The following is a 27,537-nucleotide window of genomic DNA, read 5'->3' on the forward strand; positions in this document are numbered from 1 at the left end:
CTTGAGCACATTAAAACAACTACCTTACAATTTCCCTTTCAGACACCACTGTGCAAAATGATCACCTCGAGCGCGCCCGAAAGAGACAACTACTGCATCAGATCATACACTACTCCACCGCCATGCCGTTCCGGAGGGCCGCCAACATTTACAAATGCTTTTACTGCTACAAGAACATTAACAAGGCCAGCGACCTCAAAGAACACCACGACAGCCACGTCGATGACGGCCTAAAGTTTAGAACCGTCAAGAGATGCGCAATCCAATTCCCTACCTGCTTAGACATCAGCGATCTGAAGTGCAAGCTTTGTGACATGGACTATGACGACTTAAAGACATTCTTGATCCATCTGCAAGAGGACCATAAAAAAATATTCACTATCGACGCTATGAAACACATTGAATGCTACAAAATATCCGACGGCAACATGAAATGCCTAATCTGCGAAGAAACCTTTGAGTACTTCTATCCTCTCCTGATCCACACTGTAAGATCTCATCGGGAAAGTGTGCTGAAATGCGAAACGTGCGGCCAGAGCTTTAGCTGCAAATACGGTCTGAAAAAACACCAAACCACCCACGAAAATCCAGAAATCTTCCCATGCGGACATTGCGAGAAGACATTCACATCGGCACATAACAAGCGGGAGCACGAAAAGAGGATTCACGACGAGAAGGCCAGGAAGTGTCATATCTGTGGGGAAATATTGGGCAGCACATTCAAGAAGGCAATGCACTTAGAGAACGTCCACAACGTGATGGGAGAGTTCAAATGCGAAACCTGCCCGAAAATCTTCCGGCTTCGCAACCATTTAGTCAGCCACGTTCAGCGCGTACATCTAAAAGAGAGAAACAAAGTCTGCATGGTGTGCGGAGACAAGTTTTACAATAATAATTTGCTTAAATTGCACATGGTGAGGCACAGCGACGAAAAGCCATTCGAGTGCGAAATATGCAATAAGAAATTCACGAGGAAAAAGGGTTTGGATATGCATGTGCGTACACACACGGGCGACAAGAGGTGCGTGTGTCAGATGTGCGGGGCCGCCTTCGTGCAGACGGCGAGCTTGAAGTTGCACTTGAGAGTGCATCACGGGATAGAGAAAAAACGGGAATCAAATTAAACTTTTGAGTGGCAAAATATACACATAAATAAAAATATAAGTAGATCTTGTGTGTGGAAACAATGTACGTAAAGATAAAGATATTCTTAAAGAAATAAACTGGACTTACAAGGAGAATCTGAAAAAAAAAGCCATCGTGATCGAGATGAAACGTTGCCCTCACATTTTTAATTTGACATATTCATGTTATACTAGGCAGATCAAAAAAGATATAGAAAAAAAAAGATAGATAAGAAGAATTTATTAGCACAAAAATAACATTCAGATTAGCGTTTTATCTGCGCATATAATAACATTTTAACTAATTGAACTATTATTAATTTACATAGTTTGTATAAGAATAAAATTCATCTAAGTTATATTTATAAATTAGCGTCACTTACAAACTTGTATTACTGATGGTGTTAGAAATAAATGAATATAAATATATATAACCTCGTTTTTATGTTGCAAAGACATGTGTAGTTCTGTAGGCAGGTAATTCCTCAGCAATCGAATTCCCCTGGCAATACCTATTCGCAAATTCCCAGGAGGATGCTAATAAAGCGGCATCTCGTGAGAATTTGCGAATAGGTAAGGCCAGGGAATGAGATTTTTGAGGAATGACCCAGACATAAACATAACTTTAAAAACCACGCGATTGAAAGAGACTGCTTTTGTAACAGCATATTCCAAGATATAATCACCCACCGTATCTCCTGAACACAGCTTTTCGTATTTTACAGGCCCCTAACCTTACGTTTTGGTACTTTTAAGCTGTCATTAAAAACTTTAACTTGATACTATTGTACTTAACGTATGTATTGTTTGTGATGAAATCGATTTTCAAACCCCAAAAACAGCATTATTATAACCAGGAAAGGCGGTTAGTAAAAGCTTGTTGTGCCGTGCGGAACTGTTTTGTTAAGGCTCAAGGATATTTCCTTAAATATTGTTGGTCTAAATATGGTTAGTGTGGTTGTTGGCTATCATTACACTTAATGAGCCATACAATATTTTGAGCAATACTTTGGCTTCGATCTCCAACGGTAGTGGACACACAGACGGTATTTTTGGCCTAAGAAATAGTTAACCTTTTAGAGCGACGTAGTTTGGTACGGTCACTACGACATTTTTATGGGCCCTTATTTATTGATACACAATTGAAATAAAAGTTGGCAATATGGTGTAAGAATTTTGTGTTTAATCAGTTCATGAATCGGATTAATAATGTACGAAAAATGCAAAAAACACTTACTTTTTTGTCGACATTTGTAGGGTAGCATTTTCATGGCTACTTTGACCATACATATGTCGAATTCAAATATCGACACAGTGCCATACAAATGTCGTCAGAGTTTTACAGTAGTTTGGCTGTAGGTACATGCGATAAAAATGTTGATACTGCCATACGAATGTCGATATTTAATTCTAATTTATAAAAAGTAGAGTGGTGCCTTGTACATTATATTTTATGCTGTTAAAACCCCTCCTTACACAATCATTATGAATCTAATTAAAAATAATAATAATAACAAAGCCACACAAATGTCAAAAAAAAACGAATGAATGACGTAAAAACACGCTCTTCAAAAATTTACCCAGTCCCGCAGTTCTCGCACGCTCTCTTTATGTATGATTGGGTCGCTAATATCTCATTTACAATCATTCTTTGTCATAAACTTCGAGTTGGATCACGTTTGACAAAGTACAAACGTTCATACCTCAATCGGCACTTTACTTGCAGGGCCGACTGTGGACCCCGCAGCCGAAATGCGTCGCATGAGGGAACTCCTGCTCAAGATCCTACAGAACTCCACAGCTATGCCCTTCACGAGGTGGGGCAACGCGTACAAATGTTTCTTCTGCCAGAAAATCTTCCATAAGGCGAGTGATTTAAAAAATCACACGAACACTCATGTGGATGTCGCGCAGAAATTTAGAACCGTGAATCGATGTGGAGATGGTTTGAGGAGCTTTATCAAACTCGATGTTACAGAGTTAAAATGTACAAAATGCGACAGCGAGTTTAACTTACTAAGAAACTTCTTAACTCATTTGACTGAAGTTCACAAAGAAAAACTGGATATAGAACCGTTAAAATATATAGACAGCTACAAATTATCAGACAGTGAAATGAAATGTCTAATTTGCGACGAGAATTTCCAATATTTCAATCAGCTACTCCTGCATACGTTGAGAATGCACAAAGTGAGGCAGTTTGTGTGCGAGATCTGCGGCGTCAGCTACGCTACCAAAAAAAGTTTAGCTAAACATGTCCAAAGCGCTCACGATACTAGTCAAAAAACATACACTTGCAACCATTGCGGCAAGAACTTCACGACTCAGCACAAACGTGATAATCATGAGAAGCGAATACACGATATAAAAGCTAGAACATGTCATATTTGTAATCAAATCTTAAGCAGCATGTTTAAAAAGGCAACCCACATGGCCAACGTTCACAATGTTAGGCCGTCTGAATTTAAATGCGATAGGTGTCCTAAAGTCTTCCTGCTTGCAAGTCAGCTAGCTATTCATAATAGGAGGATACACATGAAAGAGAGAACTAAAGTTTGCGACGTCTGCGGTGACAAATTCTTTGATGATCATCATCTGAAGTTGCACAAGGTTAAACACAGCGAAGCAAAGCCTTACGAGTGCGATATCTGTATGAAGAAGTTCCCTCGAAAAAAGGCTCTGGTGTTACATAGAAAGATACATACGGGAGACAAGGCGTGCGTGTGTCAAGTATGCGGTGAGGCCTTCGTGCAGACCACCAGCTTGAAGCTGCACGTGCGGGTGCATCACGGGATTGGGAAGAAACAGTCGAAGTGAAGAGATGTGCGTGTAGACATTAATTTATCAAATACGTTTAAAGTTTGATTTAAGATTTGTTCATAATAATAAGTGAGTCTTTTCTTTAAATATGTATTCATAAGGGTAAAGAAAATAAACATGAAAAATTCTGTACCTTTTTAGTCCTTATGAAGCAGCTACCTAAAAAAACCGTAAAATTAATAAAAACCATAAAAAATTAATAATTATACTATTATAATAGCCTAAGTTACTCTTACACCTTTTTATAGTTAACGTCATTAACCGAATTTAAGAAACCTTGACCCGTAGAAAGCTTAACTTTCAGGATGGTCATAGATTAAAGGCAAACGACACATTAAGGGTCGGTTGCAACAAACCGTCTGTCACTGTTAAAATGTTCGCAAAATTTTATTGTATGGGAATTTTCATAGGTCACTACTGACGTTGGCAAGCCCGTCAACTGTGGTTGGTGGACCTGGAACTAAGTCGGAAGGGAACAGATGCGAAAATGACAAAAATAACTGGGACTGCTTTGAAAGTCTACGTGATAGGTCTATTGAAATAAACACCGCTATTTATTTGAATGGTGGTGTATATTTCTGGCCACTTTGTGGCCTAATTCGGAACTAATAACTTAGAACTTCGAAAATATAGTACGAATATTTGGGGTAACGGTTTCAGGCTAGCGTTTTATACGAGCGTATGCATACGTACGTGTAAGCTCGAAAAAAAACAAATGTAGGGAAATGTAACGCGCGTGTAATCTCGTACGCCTAGTATACGCTAGTCTGGGCGGTTCCAAATTAGGTTTCGTAACCTCCGCAGACCCAGAAGCAGTTATCTTTTCGTTACACTGTAAAAGTTCAGAATAGGCTGGAATACGTAGGTACTACAAATTTTATGTAGGATCTCAGGATAGTAATGCGGAATACAGACCCCGGCTCTCTTGACGAGCCTCGGCAAGCGGGGACAACGCTAGATGACGATAACAACCTTTAATCTTTAAAAAGAACAGTCCAATATTTTCCATATAAACGGGGCCAGTTCATCTAGCTGCCTCCTACCATTTACGCACGCTCTTCATACTTAACATTATTTAATGGTATCAAAAACCAGCACTATCACACTATTAGTGTTAAACCCGTTAGGGGTTAAGCCCGTTAAACTATTTTGTGTTTCACGGGATTTACTTTTGCTCTAGTGTAATGTTTTGACTTTAATGAGTGCAACAGTGAACTTTCATCCTATTCCTATGTACGTAACACTTTTAAGTAAATACGAAGGTATCTTTGGAATTGTCATATAATAAATAATTTTCTGAGCTATCCAAATACAAAAGAGAGCAGCTCTCAACAGCCAAGTGACAAGAATTTTATCTAATTTCAGAAAGCAACATAGACCAGGAGGCCCGGATACGGAAGGAGTTGACCGAATTGCTCACCATTATGATTGAGAACTCCACCGTCATACCTTTCAAATGGCACGCGAACGGCTTCCTGTGTTTCTACTGCGGTTGCCCTTTCACCGACTCTTCTACTCTCAAGCATCACACCAAGACTGAACACGAGGACGCCAAACTCAGAACTGTCTTGAGAAGCACTGTTGCGAAGAGCAGAAGCATTAAACTCGACGTTTCAGAGCTATCGTGCAAGAAATGCAACGAACCTATGCGCAACTTGCAACAGTTCTTCATACATATAGAACAACACGGTTTTACAATAAATGAAGAGGCTTCACACTGCTGCTATCCATTCGTTCTTACTGATAACGATATGTCCTGTCTTGAATGTGGGATGTCTTTTAGGTTTTTCGGTCCTCTTTTAATTCACACACATAAATATCATACGAAAACTGAACCATTCATTTGTGAGATATGCGGGCAAGGATTTGTAGCTAAAGCGAACGTCGAAAGCCATCGGAAAGTACACCACAAAACGTCCAACTGCAACTATAACTGCAAAGAGTGTGGTGAATCATTCCCTACACAGTACAAACTTACTTATCATTTCGAAAAAGTCCACACGCCAGCCAAATTCAAGTGTCCTAAATGTCCGGAAGTTCTAGGCAGCAAATACTTGAAGAAACGCCATCTGGCTTTCGTACATGATGTGAAAAGCGCACAATTTAAATGCGATGAGTGTCAGAAAATATTTTCATTGAAAAACAAGTTGCTTCAGCATAAGTTACGGGTACATTTGAAAGAAAGAAACATCGCCTGCGAAATATGTGGACATAAAGTGTTCAATAAAGATCTTTTGAAACGTCATATGGTGAAACATGACGATTCTAGACCGTTTGAGTGTGAATTTTGCAAGAAAACGTTTCAGAGGAAGAAGACGTTGGAGTTCCACAGGAGGATACATACGAATGATAAGAGGTACCAGTGCAAGCAGTGCGGGAGGTCGTTCGTGCAGTGGACGAGCCTGAAGCTGCATATGAGAGTGCATCATTCCAGTAATAATGACACGTGGACGTAGTAGAAAATATTTGAAATAAACAGTTGTAGATTGAACTTTGTTTTATTTTATGCCTATAAATACCTCTGACTGAGTACTTTGCTTGCGCCTCTATAGACATGGAAAAATAAGAAACTGTAAGAGTTCATACATTGGCCACTAAACGTAAGTGCCAAGTAGGTAATGTATGAACTCGCAATACACACAAATAAATGTGTAAACAGGCCCCAATGTGGCCCCAAGCTACACTTATCCCGTGGCCACACTTGGCACACTTACCCTTAACCGTAAACTTGCCATCAGATATATCGGAGAAACAGGTACTTAACAAGAAACATGAGTAGGTAGGTAGGTAGGTAGGTTATGAGGTAGGTAGGTATATGTTCTGATACCTATTATTGACATAGGAGCTAATTGTCAACCCTTCGAATTTACATAAAATATGTTGTCAGAGGTAAATTCCTACACAATATGAAAGTCCCTAGGGACCTTATACTTCATCACTGTGATAAAGTACGAAATGGTACTGATATTAAATTCCTTGACTGTACCAAAAAAAAAATATTTTTCGTCTATCTAATTTCTATCCGAACAGAAGCATCTTAAACACTATTTCGGTCGAGTCCGTACTTCTGTACATCTTTTTTTTATAATATCACAAACTCATTCGCATCTATCTTAAATCTTTCACAGATCCAAAGAAGCACGACCTCCGAGTCCCAACGCAAATCGAATGGCAAAAGGCAGCCGCCCGTCGCTACGTCCACTCCGTCCTAACCCATTCCTCCCTCCTCCCCTTCCGTTGGCGCGGCAACCGCTACATCTGCTTCTACTGCCACTACACCTTCAGCGAAGCTTCCAGCTTAAGAACACACACCAGAACTCACCAAAACCTGACCATTATGAAGCATTTAACACAAACTAGAGACTTCGCTCCTATAAAAGTAGATATCGGAGAAACTTTAAAATGTCTCAAGTGTAAACACGAGGAAGATAGCTTGGAAGGGCTTATTTCACATTTAAAAAGCCATAAAGTAATAGGAGATATAGAGCAGGAGTGTTTCTTACCTTTCAAACTTGCTGATAATCAGATATGTTGCTTGAAATGTGTTAAATCTTATCAATCTTTCGGCATGCTTTACTCTCATATGAATAAAGTTCATTTGGAAGGCACTCAGCGCATTTGCGAGGCGTGCGGTGAAAGTTTTTTCTCAGATTTCAGTTTAAGGAAGCATGTGCAGTCGCATCATTCTAATTCCGACTTCAAATGCAGCCGTTGCAACGAAAAATTTAAGTTAGACGCAAATAGAATTAGCCACGAATATAAAGAACACAACATCAAATCTTTCAAATGTTACAAATGCGATGAAATGTTCGGTTCGCATTACTTAAGGCGTTTGCACATGCATAGTACTCATACGAAGATGGAATTCACATGCAAGGAGTGTTCTAAAACCTTCCTAAACAAGTCTTTACTAAATCGACACGTAAATAGGGTTCATTTGAAGGAGAAAAACTTCACGTGCCCGGTTTGTGGAGACAAGTTCTTTGATCTGGGAACTTTGAACGTGCATGCGAAGAAGCATTCGTATAGCCCGCAGAAAAGTTTTCAATGTAATGTTTGTTCGTTAGTTTTCGGTGGGAAGGTAGAACTGAATGATCATATGGTGACTCATGCGGGGCAGTCGTTGTCACTGAAGTAAGACAGGTATTCGAATTTTAAAATACTAGACGAAGACTAGACTTAGTATTGGTATTAGGAACTCAAGTATTTTGACTCTAAATTTAGATTTTTCAAATCTAACCTTTAATAACAACACAATACGAGTTAAGGCACGCATATTGGTAAAAAAACTTTGCGCTAAAAAAACTTCAGAGTATTTCGAGTAGAATTCTTTATTGTCTATTGGTGAGCGCAATTGAAATGGACTCGAACCTCCGAATAAAGACTTCGAAATCAGTTTTGTAGATTTTATCACAAACAGTAAAAAAATAAGCATTATTGTATGGTGTACCTAACCTATGAATTTTTGACGTGACAACGTCTTATAATTCGATGGAGCCGGCTGCACGCACGAAAAAACATGACTCATGCGGCGTTACCTCGCTCTGAGGCGTTCCATTTAAGGCTTGAAGTGCAAGCAAGAGCGCGCAACGAGCGACAAAGAGGCACAATCGGCCTCCGCGTTCGGCAGCGTTCGACATTTGTCTCTCTCCTACTTGAGTGAGCTGCTATACAATTGTCACGTTCAACTATCGTCAGTAAACCGACTTTACAGACAACCGTTTTTTCACAAAGACAATTATGATGTATTTTGATTTTTTTTTTGTAAACAATCAGTTCTCTGAAAAGGACTCTTGAGTCTACAATAGACTCGGATCTCTATTAATTATATGAGTCTAAAACACAGTCTAGTCTTAAAGCAGAGGACTCAAACGAACTCGGATCTTAACCAACACTAATAGTTCCTAAAAGGCGAGCATTATTTCCCAAACTGCTTACTCTAAGTAGAGTCATAATAAGTGACCCTGGCTGCAACTGCATAGTAGAACCACCAGGGTTTGAATCCCGATAAAACATTTTCGTGATAAGCACAGAACGGAGTTTTGTTCCTTATTTCAGAGGAAAGTGACATGAAATTAGTGAATAGAAAGCAATATTCTTGTACGCTACTTTGGAGATATCATTTTAGCTATCTTTAATATTTTCTTGTCTGTGGTTTGATCATCGAAAATAAGTAGGTTCAGCAGTCGTTAGATGTATCGAAGCAGCCAAGATGTTCACAAATATTTGAACAATGCATCTATTATCAAGAAGTTAAAGTAGGTACATGTTAAGATATCAGAAAGAAGGTAAAATAAGGGAACTTGACGTGTTTTTTTATTTTATTAAATAGTAGATTGTTGACCAAGGGTGGAAAGTGAACCATATCACCCGAGATATTTTGGCGCTCTCACTTCGTTCGAGCACTAATAGTTCGAGGGTGAGATGGATACTTTTACCCGAGTTAAACACTCTACTTTTCATTTCGACTATGACGAAACTCAAACACAAAAAATGTAGGTTTATTATAGATATAGTACAACAAATTATTAACAGATACTTACAGCGATAGGTAAACGACATAACAACAATGAAATTAAATTAGTTAAAGTTTACAGAGAAATTTGAACATTTCGAAAAGACAAATTAATAGGACAGTATGAGCGTCGTTTAAGAATCTCTCAACCTCCTCAGCAGTGAAAATCTTAAATTTCTTGCTTTTAAAGTTTTCCGATCGTCTTTTTAAAAATGCTAACAAGTTCGTGTTATTTTACACTTTAAATCAACTTGATGCTTGTTATGAATAGTTGATTTAAGCATTGTATACGTGCTCGAAAGTGTAGATGGTTTTAATGTCTTCGATATTTCTGCGAAATATGCCAAAAACACGGTATCCGACAGCGACTTTAGTTTCTTAGCGCATCTCCAGTTAATAAAGTGGTCGTATGCCTTCATGTATCTCTCCTTAGAACATTCCGGTAACAAACTATCGATCGCATAAATCCATTTTTATTCAGAACTGAACAATTTTCTTATTTTATTCGTTATTCCCGCCTTTTCTATGATTTTGTTTCAAATTAAAAAGTTTCAGTGTAATGGGCTCTACTCTATAGACAACAAACAAAACACATGCAACAAATCGCAAACGATTTTTGATACAATCCCGATAAATTGGGTACGAATTCAGTCTATAAAACCCATTATTCAATCATTTCATTCATTCAATTGCTAGATTGTTTATGGTTTCAGACATTTTAATACCTATTTTTGAGAGAAAAGAAAGCAATAGCTGGAGAAAGAGATAGCAATAGGTGTCTGTACCACCTTGAATGAGTGGAATAGTAGAATGATTTAAATAGCTTTTTTTAAGAGACAGAAAGAGATAGCAATAGGTGTCTGTACCGCCTTAAATTAATGGAGGTACAGACACTGGGTCTATTTTATATAGCATAAGCTTGTTCATCATAACTTTAAAAAAAATACTTTCCACCCGGCTATCCGTTCATTAAAAACATACTTTCCGAACAGGAGAGATGAAAAATACTTTACAGTACATATGGTGCTATTTTACCGCACTAGTGCGAAGATTAGCATATTACGTTACTGTTCGAACATTTAAAGGGCCATATGTACTGTAAAACGTTTTACGATACATGTGCGAATAGGTAATTCCCTTCGGTCGTGTTTTAATTTATCGCCACTCGTTACGAATTTCCTACTTTTCGCACTTGTATCGTAAATAACTATTTGAAAACTAAGTCACAGCAAATAATGTAACAATTATAAATCATGTACGAGTTATTAAATTCTTTTGATTTCATAAGAATTTTTTTTTAAAGTGTTTTTCAATGAAAAGACACATCTAGACGGTTTACTTTTTTCTAATGCCAATAAAACGAGGTATAGGGAACGCGCATGAACTATAGGAGGCAGCACAGGAGCCGTCAGATTTTTAGTGCGAGGCGTAAATGTGATGTTTATTGTTCCGATGTAGCCCGCAAGATGGCAGAACCTACTATGCACAAGAAAACACGTGACATGTAAATGTACATGTTTATACCCGGTTCAAGCCACAAGATAGCAGACCCTCCAACGCGCACGGTCCCTATAGAAATGTCGATTGTGGAAGTAGATTTATTTTTAAGTATATTTTGCGAACGGGAGCCGGTCAACGGGTGCTACCACCCTCGCACAGCAGTTTTCCGTTCCATGTTATTGCGTGGTAGCACCCGTTCGTAAGTGCCCGGCGACTACGAGTTCTAGGGGTTAGGTAGGTTTTTACAGCTTGAATCTTAAAATGTAAGTGTTGGTAGATATTAGGGATATTCCAATTACCTATGGCTGTTTTTTTTTTTCTTTAAGCATAGCATTTCTTTTTTCCTTTGGGAGGTAAAGTAGGAGGTATAATTTTTCGACACACTTTTCTTGACTACTATTAAGAGTAGTTATGGGAGGTGGAGGTAAGGAAAGGAATCTCCATATACTAAAAAGTGTCACCAAAAAACCTTAAATAGGTGGCGCTACAATACCTAACAAAAAAATCAAATCATAGACAGCGCACTTGGTTAATCTCACTCTGTCAATATCGCCTAGGTTCTTAACTACTCTAGCGCTACTCTGGAGAGATTTGGAACTATTATTTATACCTGACAGCTGGATACTTTTGCAACAGTTCTATCATAAGAGATTTCTCTCCTCTTAAATCCACACTCCATAAAGAGTAGTGAACTGTAACTGACAGTCAGCGTCAATAGTAACGGATCAGATTACGGCAAAAGCATCTATCATTCTCTAATAGTGCGTAATTAGAATAAAAAAATAAATACAAGTATGTAGAACAAATAAAACAAAAATATTTTATTACGCGAAAGGTAGAAATATATCCTCTGTTGAAATAATTCCAGGATAGCAGGTGCTTTTGGTGAATTTTTTGATCCGCTGCTATGCTGACTGGACATCATTTTCAGGAATAACATTTTCATGTGGCTGGTCAGAACAGGGACAGAAATAAAAGCAGGGTGGACTTTGTACAAATCACAATGTATTTCATAAACTATTTACATCGGCCGCTCTACGCTAACATCCAAGTATACAAGGCTAGGGTATACGGAACCAACACTTTACAGTTACACTAGGCGCCTCAAGGCATGTCACATGCAGAGCATATCGGGTTATTCCCACTAGTTACCACGTTGTTACCAGTGGTAACTAATGGAAAAAAAAACAGCAGTTACCACCAACCTAGTTTTTGTTCGGTTTGGTGGTAACTACTAGTATTTTAGTAACGGGTAGTAACTAGTGGGAATAACCATCAATTCTCGTGTTCGTATAGCAATTTTTAACTTTTCTATTATGTAGTACGGAATAGGAAAATTTGAAGAAAGTATTATTTGAATACAAGTTGCACTTTGGTAATAGTCACGTGATGGTGCTCCCACACTGGCAGTTATCAGTCAAAAATTATTGCCTTTTCTGTACACGACACATTATTTATTTTTACATCTTGGCAAAAAAAAAACATTACAACAAATAAATAGAAAATTATTTTATTGGGGCAAGACAAAATTAAATAGTTATTATTTTATTTACAGATAAAATTGCGAGTTTCCTTTAAAACCATGTCTGTCAGTAGGTATGTCTAAATTAAGTCACATAGTGGCAGTGACGCAACCAAAAAGGCGTATTTCATTGGTTTTTACAGAAACAAATTTCACAAGAATTGTCATTATCTCTGAAATAATAATATAGAAGACTTTGTATGACATTTTAGTCTTTAAATGCGGTATAGAATACACCTTTACAATCTGTCGGAGTTTACCAGCCCACGGTGTATAATCTTATATCGTGTGACAAGGACAATGTGATAGTATTAATAGTTACATTATGCTGTCGATGTCACACAATGTTATATAACTCACAGTATAGGAGCACTATTACCAAGACGACTCCGTTGTCAAAGTATATGTAGTGATTGATTTGCCAAAATTTAATGATTCTGTAATTTACCCTAATGCCCCTTAAAAAAATACATTCCAGTGGAGCTAGATGAAGTGACGTCAAGACCAATCATGTTTTGAAATGTATATTTCAAACATATAATGGTATCAGTGTTGGCCGAATGTTAATTAGAATTGACCATTAGTGGGGTCCACACACAGCGAGCGAGCGAGCACGTACGTGCGAGGCAATTTCCTCACGCACAAACCGGCCAGTATAGACGTGCCTCGGCCGAGGCGGCGTGTGCATTTTCCTCGTTTTTAATGGTGAACTCTAATGAACGTTCGTCCAACACTGAACGGTACAATATTACGTTAAACTGAAATGGAAAAAAAAAAGAACAGAAAAGTTAAAAGTTGCTTGTACACACAATGCTCAGTTTTAAAACAAAACGGTCTCTCCTGTTCACTCAAGACAAGAAAGATTATTTGTGGCCTTCCATAGAAAAGTACCCTTATGCTTCATGTGCAATAAATACCATTCTATTAGAATTTCAGATAAAAAGGTCATTATTGCACTTGAAGCATAAGGATTCTTCTGTGATGGAAAGCCACATTTACTCAAAGGTATCCTTATAGCTTTGAACAAAGTTTCAGGTTTTTCAAAATTGCGTCCGTAATCATTTGTAACACAAGACATATTAGACTTAAAATCATGCAGTACAGATTTCCTAACAGTGATTTTAACCCTGTGTCTGTCAAAGACGTGAAATGAAGCGCACGGCTACAACCCAATATCAACCTTCCTGCATTGCGATAAGGTTCACAATAACTTTCACTAACTCCGTTCGGCTCAGCATTGCAATTATTAGGGTTGGCACAACTTGACGTCCCTTTACGTTTAAATCCACAGATAAGATAATCACTTGAATTTTGACAACCCTAAATAAACGAAAGACAGCTTGATTCGTCCCTGAATCGCTGTCGAACTTCGGTTTTGTAGGAAGTTTCCTTTCTGTACGGTAGTACTATTATTTATTCAGTGGTTCGGTGTTAAGCAACAAAATAATTGAAATGCACAATTAACACTTTCCAAGATTACGATTTTACCTACATCTAATATTTAATTTTCATAAAGAGTGTAAAAATTACCCCTTTTTTGAGTTGTAAAAAATTCACTGTTAGAAAAACTTTACTTAAACTTCAGCTAATCTTGGTCAAATTTGGCTTAGAGGCCAAAACTCCCTGGCTGCGCGCGCGTAGACTTGCACGTGCTAGAATACTGGAACAGTGCACGCACGCGCCACGCAAGCGGTGTCGCATATCTCATAAACATCTGTATATTACTACGCGCACGTGCAAGCCTACCCACACACATCCGGTGTGTACAGTCATGTCTGAAAACATCGACACGATCGAAGTGCCAAAAATATGTATCCAAGACATTATGGCCCATATATTAGGGTAATGTATACATATTTTTGGCACTTTGTCCGTACAGATATTTTCAGACGTGACCGTACAGGCCTTAATCCAGTAACTTATTGACCATATTAATTTATGAATGCTCGCAACACAATCATGATCAACAATTCGCTCGTCACTAACACTCGAATAAAATACATACATCGATTTAAAATAAAATTCATTAATCATTACATTTCGACACGATGACGCAATCTAGTCATTTAACGAAGCTTTTTAAACGGGTCAATTTATAAGGAAATTCTATTAGAAAATGACCCGTTTTAAATGCTCTAGAGTGTAGTAAATGCACCACCCGCACATTGCACACAGTTAAGTGTACAACTGCCATCAGATATATCGGAACGGCCGAGGTGTTTACAAATATCTGAACGAATCCTCTACTTTAAAAACGTTAAAGTGCATGCTCAGATATTTTTGAGCACCTTGGCCGCTCCGATAAATCTGACAACGACTGTACTAAAACGTCTATTCTATTACATTGGTAGGCATGAATGTTACCACACTAATCATAATAACTACATTCTACGGCATTTTACAACAATATTCAAATCAGAAAAATATACATGAAAAAAATATGTATTACGATTTCAGAAAATAACTCACTCACGATACAGTGATACCGTGAAACATGAGCAAACGCGAGTGTTTTACAATAACATGGGAATTTTAAAGTAAGTTTTTCACAAAACAATATTTTAGATACTAATTTTCTGTCCGCTGCAATATGTGGACTACCTAAATAATTACGGGAAAAATTGGTACATATGAAAAAAAATCCAAAGAGCCTTTTGCATATTTTTCTAAGTTGCGTGTTACATGGCAATTCTGACTTTCTGTGGGGAAATGACTGTCAAAACCACTCTTTCCTTACTGATTAGCAGTTATCGGAATAGGCAGAGTAAAAATACCTACTCTTGGTAGAACAAAGTCATAAAGTGGAGAGAGGTTCAATAACATTTTTTTCTGAGACTAAACTCCCGGAAACATACTAGGTAATAGGGACTCCCTATTACAGCAATGTTCTGCCGCTAGAGTGCAGCACTAGCACCTTTCCTAAACCATAGAGTAACTTATACACACTGTGCCTTTAACTGTTTTTCGACAAGTTTTCACAGATAATAAAATATGGCATTGATGCATCAAGGCGGTTTGTTTACAAAGCAAAGGGCCTACCGGGAAACGCGAAAATCGAAATTTAGTTATCTGCCTCTCCATAGCTCGCATATGCAAGAGTGATAGAGAAGTTATATAAGGAAATTTAGTCTCTTGTTTTGCGGTAGACCCTCAGATTATGATGGATTGAGGTAGTGGCGCCCCCTACGCAGAGTTTCGCGTATTCACTATTAACCCTTTCTGTACGGGTGACAACCAGAGTTGCCAATTAAGCATCATCACTGTAGTACGGGTGTCAACTATAGTTGATCGAAACAAGGACGAAGTTTGAATTTTTTTTTCAACTAACTTAGACCTTATATGTTGGTAATAACGATGATATTTAGTAGTAGCATTAGTATAGATTCAAAGAAAAAAATGGCAAAACATTCTGGTAGATGGCGTTAAAACAAATATTTATTTAAAAATCCCGCATTTTTTTTGTCAACTGGGGTTGACACCCGTACTCCACGAGTGCAGAAAAAGTAACTCAATATGGCGGCAAATAGTGTTGTTTTATATTTCATCGAGTTTTAGTAGTTAGGCTAGTTGCAAGTGTTATAGTTGTAAATTTCGTGATTTATAGAATAATTATAAAAAAAAGTTATAAAATTGGATTATATTACAGTGTATGGTAATAAACAATAATAATATGTTCTTAAGATTAAAATAGTAATGATCTCTGCTTCACTTTTTTATTTTTACCCTTGAGCAGTACAGATAAATATCGACAACTGTATCGATAGGTGCACATCACTATTTTATTCAAATGGCAGTCGTGTTTTTATGTTGCATTAAAACGGTTGATATTTTTGCATTTTGTTAATAATTATTATCATTTCAAGGCCTTGTTCTATTCAAAATATCATAAACTATTATTTACAAAACTAACAATAGTTAAAATCGCTTGTAGTAACTTACATTTATACTTTTTTTAGTGAGAGATATTACGCGTGAAATATAAAGTACTAGTGATTATAAGTGCAATAAGTGAGTAGTTATCAAAAGTGCATAATGTTTTTAATGTGTGTACAAAATTTCAACAGCACAGCTGTTATATTTCAGAAAATACACGTAAGTGAAAATATGTCTAACCGCCGACTCTCGCAAAGACATGCCCGTATTGAGGCGGTGCTAGGCGTTCCAAGTCCCCGTACAGAAAGGGTTAAGGGCCAGGCCACGCATTTAACGCATTTAATGTGGTATGTCATAAAATATATATATATAACGACGCAACGCAACGCATCAGTGTGGCCTCACGCAAATATTGTTATAAATACAGTAAAAAACAATGCATTCCTCGTTTTTGCCCAATACAATCAATAGGCCTAAAATAAAACAATATTATTTGCTTAGTCCGTTCCGGGACTTTTGTTCCGGAAAAAAATGTTATCGCAAGGCAGTCTCCGGACTTTGTTCTATTAACTTTAGGTATTTATACTCTGCCTATTCCGATCACTGCTGATTAGGCATAAAATCAAACTATTTAATGTGCATATCATGCAACCCGGGTACACAGTCTAGCTTAACATCTACAGTTTATGTACAAGGATTTTCTAGATACAATAGTTATTGCAATATCTATGTAGCTCTGTTATAAATGTCATCGGGCATTACTTTTCCTTGATCGGATTATATTTCTTTGTTTTTCATTAACGATATTTCAATGGGCAGGCACACAGATAGATCTGCCTTGCGAGAACATAGCTGCACAAATCAGAGCCTATTACCGCGACTTAGTACGATTTGTTATAATTTAATAGAAGTTTGACTTTTTAAATAACACTTGCACTGCGTGTGCTAGCAAAATCGTCGCAGACTTGTCTTGGTTTGACTCTAGTGTCACGTTTATAAAAAGATAAAACATTTGTTGTGTTACCGCGCGTCGGTAACAGGCGGTTTAGTCATTACTTAGTATAAATATTAAAAATCAATACTAAATAACATATACCTGACTTTTTAATACAACCCGCTGAGAATTCTTAGAAATTCTGAAAATAATATGACGTGGAGTAACATTCACGACGAGTCTAGATCAGTGTAACGTGGACGTCGCTACTCGTGGGCACCGAGCGGCTGCCCGCTCACGACGGACGTCAACCCCCCCCCCCCCCCCCCCCCACATCCTCAATCAAAAGATAGTGGGGCGCGTCTTCGTGGATAATACGATCTATATTGTGGGTAATACAAGCCACCTCAACGCACGTGATGAAAATATGAACTTTTGTGGGACGACATTTTCAACTGCAGCTGCCAACGGTCAATTTAATATGTCCCACACCCGCCAGGGCGGCGCCAGTGCGCGCGGAGCGAGCAGCGCTACATCATGGCCGCGTTCGCGGTGGCTCTGTACGTACGTCTACACGGTGCGAGCTGCTTTGTGCGGCTGTTACATCGGGAGGTGGATCCCTCTGTGTGGACGCCGCTTTTACCAGTTTATTGGTCTCAATTGTAAAATTTAGATTGATGCCAAGCTTTTGTATGTGTCGTGGCCAGATTTTATCGGTTGGCTATGTCATGAAAAAGTCAAAACTAACCTAACCATATCATGATAAAATGGGATTTCATAAAATGATCAAATTCAATGATCTGGCCACGACATATGTAGGACAAAATTAAACTGGTATCTAACCTTGGATCCATTGCACATGGCGCCTTCCCGTTTTAGTTCGTAATTTCCATTATATTGTTAAACATAAGTTGCGTGTGTGTGTCCATGTGTACTGTATGTGTGCTCCATGCGGGTGTGTGTGTGTGTGTGTGTGTGTGTGTGACCTAGGACGTCATCATGTCGTTGCAGGCGGCGCCGCTGACGGCGCCCTTCAGCAGCTCGTTGATGTCGCGCCGGAACATCGACAGGTTCTGCGTGAATCTGGAATAGCAGAACAATCAGTAAATGACCTCCAACATTTGTGTAGTTTAAGATTAGGAAAATTCGTTCCTTTGTGATTTCTTCTTTTTAGGGTTCCGTGCCCGAAGGGTCAAATTGTGGGGCCCTATTACTGAGACTCCACTGTCCGACCGTTCGTCCGTCCGTCTGTATCTCATGAACCGTGATAGTTAGTCAGTTGAAATTTCTACAGATTATATATTTCTGCTGCCGCTACAACAACAAATACTAAAAACAGAATAAAACAAATATTAAAGGGGGCTCCCGTACATAAAAAGGGATTTTTATATAATGGTACGGAACCTTTCGTGCGCGAGTCCACTGTGCTAGTTGGGGCTGCTGCGATCATCATCATTACTCACTTGTCCCTATTCTTGGTGAGCAGGTTGGGCTCGATGCCCTGCATGAGTCCGCTGAACCACTGCGCTAGTTGGGGCTGCTTGTCCCGGGGCTGCTGCGATCATCATCATTACTCACTTGTCCCTGTTCTTGGTGAGCAGGTTGGGCTCGATGCCCTGCATGAGTCCGCTGAACCACTGCGCTAGTTGGGGCTGCTTGTCCCGGGGCTGCTGCGATCATCATCATTACTCACTTGTCCCTGTTCTTGGTGAGCAGGTTGGGCTCGATGCCCTGCATGAGTCCGCTGAACCACTGCGCTAGTTGGGGCTGCTTGTCCCGGGGCTGCTGCGATCATCATCATTACTCACTTGTCCCTGTTCTTGGTGAGCAGGTTGGGCTCGATGCCCTGCATGAGTCCGCTGAACCACTGCGCTAGTTGGGGCTGCTTGTCCCGGGGCTGCTGCGATCATCATCATTACTCACTTGTCCCTGTTCTTGGTGAGCAGGTTGGGCTCGATGCCCTGCATGAGTCCGCTGAACCACTGCGCTAGTTGGGGCTGCTTGTCCCGGGGCTGCTGCGATCATCATCATTACTCACTTGTCCCTGTTCTTGGTGAGCAGGTTGGGCTCGATGCCCTGCATGAGTCCGCTGAACCACTGCGCTAGTTGGGGCTGCTTGTCCCGGGGCTGCTGCGATCATCATCATTACTCACTTGTCCCTGTTCTTGGTGAGCAGGTTGGGCTCGATGCCCTGCATGAGTCCGCTGAACCACTGCGCTAGTTGGGGCTGCTTGTCCCGGGGCTGCTGCGATCATCATCATTACTCACTTGTCCCTGTTCTTGGTGAGCAGGTTGGGCTCGATGCCCTGCATGAGTCCGCTGAACCACTGCGCTAGTTGGGGCTGCTTGTCCCGGGGCTGCTGCGATCATCATCATTACTCACTTGTCCCTGTTCTTGGTGAGCAGGTTGGGCTCGATGCCCTGCATGAGTCCGCTGAACCACTGCGCTAGTTGGGGCTGCTTGTCCCGGGGCTGCTGCGATCATCATCATTACTCACTTGTCCCTGTTCTTGGTGAGCAGGTTGGGCTCGATGCCCTGCATGAGTCCGCTGAACCACTGCGCTAGTTGGGGCTGCTTGTCCCGGGGCTGCTGCGATCATCATCATTACTCACTTGTCCCTGTTCTTGGTGAGCAGGTTGGGCTCGATGCCCTGCATGAGTCCGCTGAACCACTGCGCTAGTTGGGGCTGCTTGTCCCGGAGCTGCTGCGATCATCATCATTACTCACTTGTCCCTGTTCTTGGTGAGCAGGTTGGGCTCGATGCCCTGCATGAGTCCGCTGAACCACTGCGCTAGTTGGGGCTGCTTGTCCCGGGGCTGCTGCGATCATCATCATTACTCACTTGTCCCTGTTCTTGGTGAGCAGGTTGGGCTCGATGCCCTGCATGAGTCCGCTGAACCACTGCGCTAGTTGGGGCTGCTTGTCCCGGGGCTGCTGCGCGATCATCTCGGCTCGGATGCGGCTGAACTGCTCCTCGTTGAGCAGGATGAGGCCGAGCAGCGGCCGCGACATGGACCACTGGTTGCAGCAGTCTTCGAACATTATCACATTGAGGACCTGTCGCGGAAATAAAATCGTATAAATAACGGATAGTGGGAAAACTGTGGATTCGTAGCCAGCTCTATTATTTTTTCGTTGTATTTCAACAAAATTCAACTGCAATGTTTGTGCGCGTTGTTGCGTCTTAGGATGGTATTCCACCTGTCCAATTTCTTGGTACAATGTGTATTTGCATCTCACATTTTGCTTAACATCACATCAATTTTTTTTGTTTTTTGGTTCGGTTGTACGAGTTTTTTTTGTAACTTTGATAGGACAACTTAGAAATTATATTTCTAGTTTAGTACTTATCAGTGGCGTACCTAGAATGGGTGGCACCCGGTGCGAAAATTCTGGGTGTCACCCCAATTCAATCAAAAAACTAAAGTAATTGTAAAATATATAAAAAATCTAACCTAGTTTTCGAAGATTCTAATATTTTTTATTACTCGAAAAAAAAAACATTCGCTATAGTTACAGTTTCCGCGTTTTGCCGGGTATTTACAGTGAATGAAGAAAGGTAGAGGTAATGGACGAGAGGAAAATTGTTAGAGTTAATTAAACTTAACATAATGACATCGATTTTCTGACAGACGAATAATCTTTTTCCCTTCAATGAAACTGGTATCAAAAAAAGCTGAAAATTTGCATACATATCTAAATTGGGTGACGATTTAATATTATGGTACCATCGAGCTAATCTGATGATGAAGACAGGAGCTGGTGGTGGTGAAGGATGGACATAGGAACTCTGTGATAAAATAACGCAAGATAAAATAGATGCAAGGCGCGCACGTGTTAAGATATATAGAGTGTAACAAAATATCGTGTTTTGATTAGGAATAAGGAGATGATTTTTTTTTGACGTATTTGTTTTTTCTATGGGTTAGGTTATATATCTGCCAAGTCTGCCAACCGCCCATAAATAGCCGAAAAATTTATCAGGTCAACATTTTCTTCTTCTACCTCTTCATAATGACAACACGATACTGGATAAGCCCTTTAACGGATCCCCACTATTTTAGTTACACCTTGTATAGTTTTCACATGTGAAAAGAGATGGCGCTAGTAGTATTTTATAATTTAAGTTTTTATTATGTTTTAATGTTAAGTTTTTAAATATTTGTTTACATTGGTCACTAAAGGCGTCAAATTTGAAGAATGTAAGCGCTTAAGACTAGTAGGGAATTTAAGAATTAATTCCCTTTTTAGTGATGGAAATGGTCTCCCGACCAAATCTTGTCATGATGTGTGTTATTCCCTGTTTTATGTTTCTTTTTGTACAATAAAGTGTTTTACTACTACTACAAATCTCACCGTGGCCAGCAGTTGCTGCATGATCTCGGGCCGCTGCTGCAGCACCTGTATGAACATGTTACTCGTCTCCGGCTGCCGCCCGTGAGGGATTTTGTTGCTTGCTGAAAATCACACCAAATACTATTACCCCCTTATTCATAAACGTCTACTAAAGTTGACAAGCCGCTAATAATCGTTTGTCCCTTTCCGACGTATTGGTATGATGGAAGCCTGAAAGTGGAAACCGTGTTGTCAAATGTAATGTACAAAGCTACCTATACCCTATATAGATAATAGAATAATCTACATTAATAATCTAATTTAATGTCCGTTTTTAGGGTTCCGTACCTCGAAAGGAAAAAACGGAACTCTTATAGGAACACTTTGTTGTCCGTCCGCACGTCTGTCTGTCTGTCAAGGCCCTTTTTCTCAGGAACGCGCGGAGGTATCAAGCTGGAATTTATATCAAATACTCAGGTCTACTGTTTTTTGAAGTTGTGAAAAAATCAAACTTCTAAGCCAACGCAATCCATAGATACAGCCGTTTATGCCGTAAATTTTCGACACTTGCAAGGGAATCAAAACCTCAAAGGGTACTTCCTGTGAACTCAGAATCTTGAAATTTAGTACGAAGCAACGCCTTATAGCACAGATAAAGGAAAAATTGCGAAAACCGTAAATTTTTAGTTATATCATGTAATAAAAATATTTTTAATAATTGATATGACTCGATTGTCGTGATGGGTGAACTTTTGCTTATATACCTATACAGGTTTGTACGGAACCCTCGGTGCGCGAGTCCGACTCGCACTTGGCCGGTTTTTAATCTGAAGATTTAGTCTCTATGGTACAATCAATTGTTCGTTTCAGGGTTGTATGATATTAAGAGGAAAGGGCCGCTGTTCCATACAAACGTAGTCTCCATTGGTGAGAGTCAGAATGGCGGGTGTACCTAAATAAAATCAAATGAAAAGCATACCATATTTTTGTACCTAATTTGTACTATTTAGTACCTCGTTTAAAAAAAATTGTACCTCACGGTACGTAAAGTTATGATCAAAAAACAGGTCACCCGCCATCCTGACAGTCAGAATGGCGGGTGTAATAAATTCTATAAAAGCCAAATTTTTGTACCTTTTTTGTACCTTCATATTCAATTATAATATGAGTCATTTTTTTGTGCATTTTATTAAGACATGATTTACTGAGTTATTTGAACTTAACAGATTAAACATTGAAGGTACTAAATCCTGGCGTAATAAAAATAATTGTACCTTAGCGTTATTTCTTAAAAATGAAATCGATAATTTGAAAAATTATAACGCCTGCAAAATTGTAATAGCAAGCAAAATATAAAATGAGTAAAACTTGGAAACTAAAAATAAAATGACTCGTATTATAATTGAATATGAAGGTACAAAAAAGGTACAAAAATTTGGCTTTTATAGAATTTATCAATAACCACGGGAACATAGCGTAATAAAGTACACCCGCCATTCTGACTGTCAGGATGGCGGGTGACCTGTTTTTTGGTGATAACTTTAAGTACCGTGAGGTACATTTTTTTTTAAAGGAGGTACTAAATAGTACAAATTAGGTACAAAAATATGGTATGGTTTTCATTTAATTTTATTTAGGTACACCCGCCATTCCGACTTTCACTCCATTGCTCTCTGAATATAAACATAATAGAAAATATTTTTTAATACAGTTGAATGTATAGTTAACACAGCCTTGCCCCATCGTTAGTTCTTTCAGGGTTCCGTGTACTAGGACTTCGCTGTCCGTCCGTCTGTCTGTCTGTTCGTCTGTCACCAGGCTGTATTTCATGAACCGTGATAGACAGTTGAAATTTTCACAGGTGATCGAATATTATAAAAAATATATTAAAGAAAAACCAAAAGAAGGGCATATTTATGATTTATACATACCAAATTGTGCAAAAATATTTTCTATAATGTCAGAATCCAGAGAGGAAAATGAGGACTACCTTTGTATGAAGAACCGATTGTCCACTATCTTAACTTACTTATAGATAAAGAACATATACTCACATTTGTGTACTAATTGCTTAAATAGATATGTGACTATGTGGTCCAGCGTCGCGCAGCATCCCGTGCACACGCTCGTGTCTGCAACGACAATATTAACATTTTACCTTCCAATCAAATTGTTATCAAGTTTCCTTATACGTCCGAGATCTGAGTAATGCCTTCCTGGTAGGCTATTTAGGCTACTTACAGGGGAAGGGGAAGCGCAACTACGTCACGGCGTGGGGCGGAGCGACTACATACACGCTAGCGCCATCTATCGGCCACGGGAGGCGTTACTCTCATAAAGCAGATTTCGGACGTAAGACGGAACACAATAGATATTAACTATACAAATCCAGAAAGTAGGCAATTCGCACCTAGTACAGTCAAGGTATTAAATATCGACACGGACAAAATGCCAAAAATATGTATACACTACTTTAATGTATAGTCAATAAGGTCGTGTGTACATATTTTTGGCACTTTGTCCGTGTCGATATTTAATACCTTGACTGTACTGATAAATTAAAACACGACTTTAAATCGACACGAGTTGTGAATTACGTATTCGCCCGTGGATCGTACAACATTTCATAGTACATATGGCTTGAAATTTTTGACCAAGGCGTGGAAAACGCTCAATCTTTTTATTATTATTATTAAATCCTTTATTTCAGGCAAAACCCATAAAAGTGTTAGTATTACACAACATAACTTACAAGACTATTGTTAGTACATACAGAGATCACAAACACAGACATAACCGGGTGAGCATAAAATAATAAAATGTCAATAACTTATCTCTACAGTAATTTAAATTGTCCATTAAACAATATAACATAACAATTACAATTAAGATATTACAATTAAACGCATTAAATTAAATTTTGAAAATTATAAAATGTATAGAATTAAAATTAAATTTCGTCAAATAATAATAATAATTAAAACATGTCACCAATCAAAATTTACAAAAGTAGTGTGAAGGCTGATCCATCTTTTTAACGTGGGTGAGTCCCACCTGTCGGCAAACACCTTCAGAAGACTACTAGGGCTCCCCCGCATCTTTTCCCACAGTGTGGCGCAGCGCTTCCTCATGATCGCATGAAAACCATCAACCCCCGCCTCCGTAAACATGCCCGAAGCGCTGCACCTCCGATGAAGCCCTAGCAATGTTCTAAACGCGTTATTATATTGCACACGAAGTGCGCTGTACGTCCTCTGCGCATATTTATACCTCGTCGGTGGCAAACAAGTATACGGCCCGCTTGATGGTAAGCAATCACCGTAGCCTATGGACGCCTGCAACACCAGAGGTATCACATGCGCGTTGCCGACCCTATCTCGTACTAGTGCAGGAAAGTCGCACCATATTCATATTCATTATTCACAATATTTATAATATTACATGTCACATGTACATCTTATGTATGTATGTGTGTCATATGTACTGTAATAATTATGAATCATTAACACCAGCAACACTGCATACTGACCCCAGGCCGGTATTCAACTGAAATTACGCCAACCAACTTTCATCTTCAATTTAGTGACTATGCCAAAAGGAGGCCCCAAGCAGCCACGTACGTTTCCTACCGGCCGGCCGGAGTCGGGCCGCGCCGGAGCGCATATTCAATGTGCCTATACATCATGTACGGCAGAAGCGATGGAGTCCGTCCGGAGCCGTCCGCGTCCGCCGTACAACTGTGAAATGCGCTCCGACTGCACCCGTTCAATGGGAGTCATACTTAATAGTATAGAGGGCGTTTTAGTAGCGCAAGACATATCTGTATACACATCTGTGTGTGTTAAGCATGAAATGTATGTATGTCTGTGTATCTCACCCAGCGCCGTGAGTCCCTCGGAGATGGAGGACAGCACGTACAGCGTGGCCTCGGGCTGGAGGGACGCTAGGAACGCCATGTGGTCCTGTGCTAGTCTCTCCAGGAGCACGTAGTACGTTTGTGACAGCTTTGGATAATCCTGGAACGGAACACTTCATTTGTGAAGAGGAATTTGTATTAAAATATTGTCTAAATGTGGACTGGGTAGTCATCTCGCTATTAAATATACAATTTTCAACACAGTATCTTAGCGTTATTTAAAAAGTAGTTTTATCATATTATTACAAAATTAAATTAGTCACAAAAAAAATAAAACTAATTTTAAAATAAATAATTTAAAACTATCCCCCTGCGGCATGGTGCCGTAGATGCTGGCAGCATTTCCTCGTTGTATCGCAATACTTATTCTTTGTGGGAGGAAGTTGCCAGCTCTACGATCACCGGTGGCGTCTGCTATTCTTTTAGCTATTTCCTTAAATAGTGTAAACGCGTTCGGGTCCCACGGGGCGAGGGTCTCGACGCCAAGAGGTACGAGATCGTATTCGCCCGCAGACCATATTTAGATTTGTCAGCGCGCGGCCGCCGGCAGCTGCGCGGACACGAGAGGGGCGACGTGTACACATGTGGCGTCCCACACCAGCAAAAACACTTTCGTAAAATATACAGCATATATGATAACTAGTGCCTACGCCAAATCTTGGGATTAGTTGTCAAGCGGACCCCAGGCTCCCATGAGCCGTGACAACTTGAGGAAGAAGATACATCATATATGATCATTTAAGTACATTATTTTGGTTTCATAAGTAATAGTTACCATTTTTAGAGCTCCGTACCCAAAGGGTTAAAACGGGACCCTATTACTAAGACTCCGCTGTCCGTCCGTCCGTCTGTCACCAGGCTGTATATCATGAACCGTGATAGTTAGACAGTTGAAATTTTCACAGATAATGTACTTATTTTGCCGCTAAAACAACAAATACTAAAAAATAATAAATTATTTTTTTATAAGGCTCCTATACAACAAACGTGATCGTTTCGCTAGTTTTTATAGATAATGGTACGGAACCCTTCGAGCGCGAGTCCGATTCGCACTTAGCCGGTTTTTTAAATATCTATTTGGTTGGCAATTACTATTTCGTCATTATGTATATTATTATGTCACATCTACGTCTAAGTATGTATCGAAAACACTTACTAAGAGATCGCTTTGAGGTATACTTAATAGTAACTTGACAAACATGTTGAGCGCGTTGTCCAAGGATTCATCACCGTATAACCTGTAAATACCAGGAAAAATATATTAAAACAATTTACCAGTCAACCCTTATTATTTATTACTTATTATTGTAGAGAAAAAATTAAAAGACGCAAAAATGTAAACTAGTTAATGTAGGCTTGGTTATAACAAGTCACTAGATGGCGCTGTACGCTTTCATAAATAATTCATATTTTTTATGCAAAGGGAATTTGAAATAGCGGTGGATTGTCAAAGAAAACTTTGTAGCCACAGTAAATTTACTGCCATCTTTCGACACATGATTAATAGTTATTTGTGTCCCAAGGGAGGAAAAGTAGGAAAACAAATGCGCACGCCGCGTGTAAAATTGTTACCCGAGCCGAAGGCGAGGGTGGCAAACACGCGGGATAGGATGTCCTACGTTTCCTCCCGTGGTGCGCATACTAATTTTCTGCTCGACGGAGGCGGAAAGCGGCAACTTCGTTTAGCGCAGCGGGAGCAAAGTTGACGCTTCCCGCCCGGAGGGCAGAAAAAATATTAGAACGCCATTTAACTTTGATCCTCTTTCACTGAAATGTGTTAAATTTGTTAAATCTCAAAAATCATCTACTAGATCATAGGCCACAACCTTTGGCCTATTCCCGGTAAGATGGCGCCACTTTTTGATATTTAACAAATTTAACACATATCAGTATATTAATGTGGGCTTGGTTTCGGCAAGTCACTAGATGGCGCTGTACGCCGTCATTCATATTATAAAATAAATGGGCCTTTTTATTTATGTTGTATAAATTTTTTT

General features: G+C 39.4%; 3 protein-coding genes across 4 annotated transcripts in view; 2 read left to right on the top strand and 1 right to left on the bottom strand.

The window, feature by feature from the left end:
* Positions 1-9,950, top strand: part of LOC133531563 (zinc finger protein OZF-like) — a 52,290-nt gene extending 42,340 nt beyond the window's left edge. Inside the window, exon 5 of one of the 2 annotated variants that reach the window (XM_061869865.1) lies at positions 7,073-9,950. In XM_061869865.1, coding sequence (XP_061725849.1) covers positions 7,073-8,082 — 1,010 coding nt within the window. In that variant the 3' untranslated portion in view covers positions 8,083-9,950. Of the gene's footprint in view, positions 1-42; positions 1,364-7,072 lie in introns of those variants that run through there. The other variant, XM_061869863.1, reaches the window with a different exon arrangement.
* LOC133531569 (zinc finger protein OZF-like) lies at positions 3,815-6,435 on the top strand. Its single transcript, XM_061869873.1, has 2 exons — positions 3,815-3,947; positions 5,310-6,435. Exon 2 carries the CDS (start codon positions 5,369-5,371, stop codon positions 6,398-6,400), a length of 1,032 nt encoding a protein of 343 aa, XP_061725857.1. The 5' UTR covers positions 3,815-3,947; positions 5,310-5,368; the 3' UTR covers positions 6,401-6,435.
* Positions 9,951-11,944: 1,994 nt separating the features above from the next.
* Positions 11,945-27,537, bottom strand: part of LOC133531562 (exportin-7-B) — a 57,465-nt gene continuing 41,872 nt past the window's right edge. Inside the window, exons 20-25 of the mRNA XM_061869856.1 lie at positions 26,697-26,778; positions 25,502-25,640; positions 23,679-23,756; positions 21,646-21,746; positions 20,132-20,346; positions 11,945-18,371 (exon numbers count right to left, since the gene is read on the bottom strand). Of these exons, the coding sequence (XP_061725840.1) occupies positions 18,275-18,371; positions 20,132-20,346; positions 21,646-21,746; positions 23,679-23,756; positions 25,502-25,640; positions 26,697-26,778 (712 nt within the window). The 3' untranslated portion in view covers positions 11,945-18,274. The remainder of the gene's footprint in view (positions 18,372-20,131; positions 20,347-21,645; positions 21,747-23,678; positions 23,757-25,501; positions 25,641-26,696; positions 26,779-27,537) is intronic.

Source organism: Cydia pomonella, chromosome 25, assembly GCF_033807575.1.
Source record: "Cydia pomonella isolate Wapato2018A chromosome 25, ilCydPomo1, whole genome shotgun sequence".
In the NCBI taxonomy this organism is placed as follows: domain Eukaryota; kingdom Metazoa; phylum Arthropoda; class Insecta; order Lepidoptera; family Tortricidae; genus Cydia; species Cydia pomonella.

Excerpts from the sequence above, each read along its gene's own strand:
- LOC133531569 (XM_061869873.1), top strand. The coding sequence starts at position 5,369 with ATGATTGAGAACTCCACCGTCATACCTTTCAAATGGCACGCGAACGGC.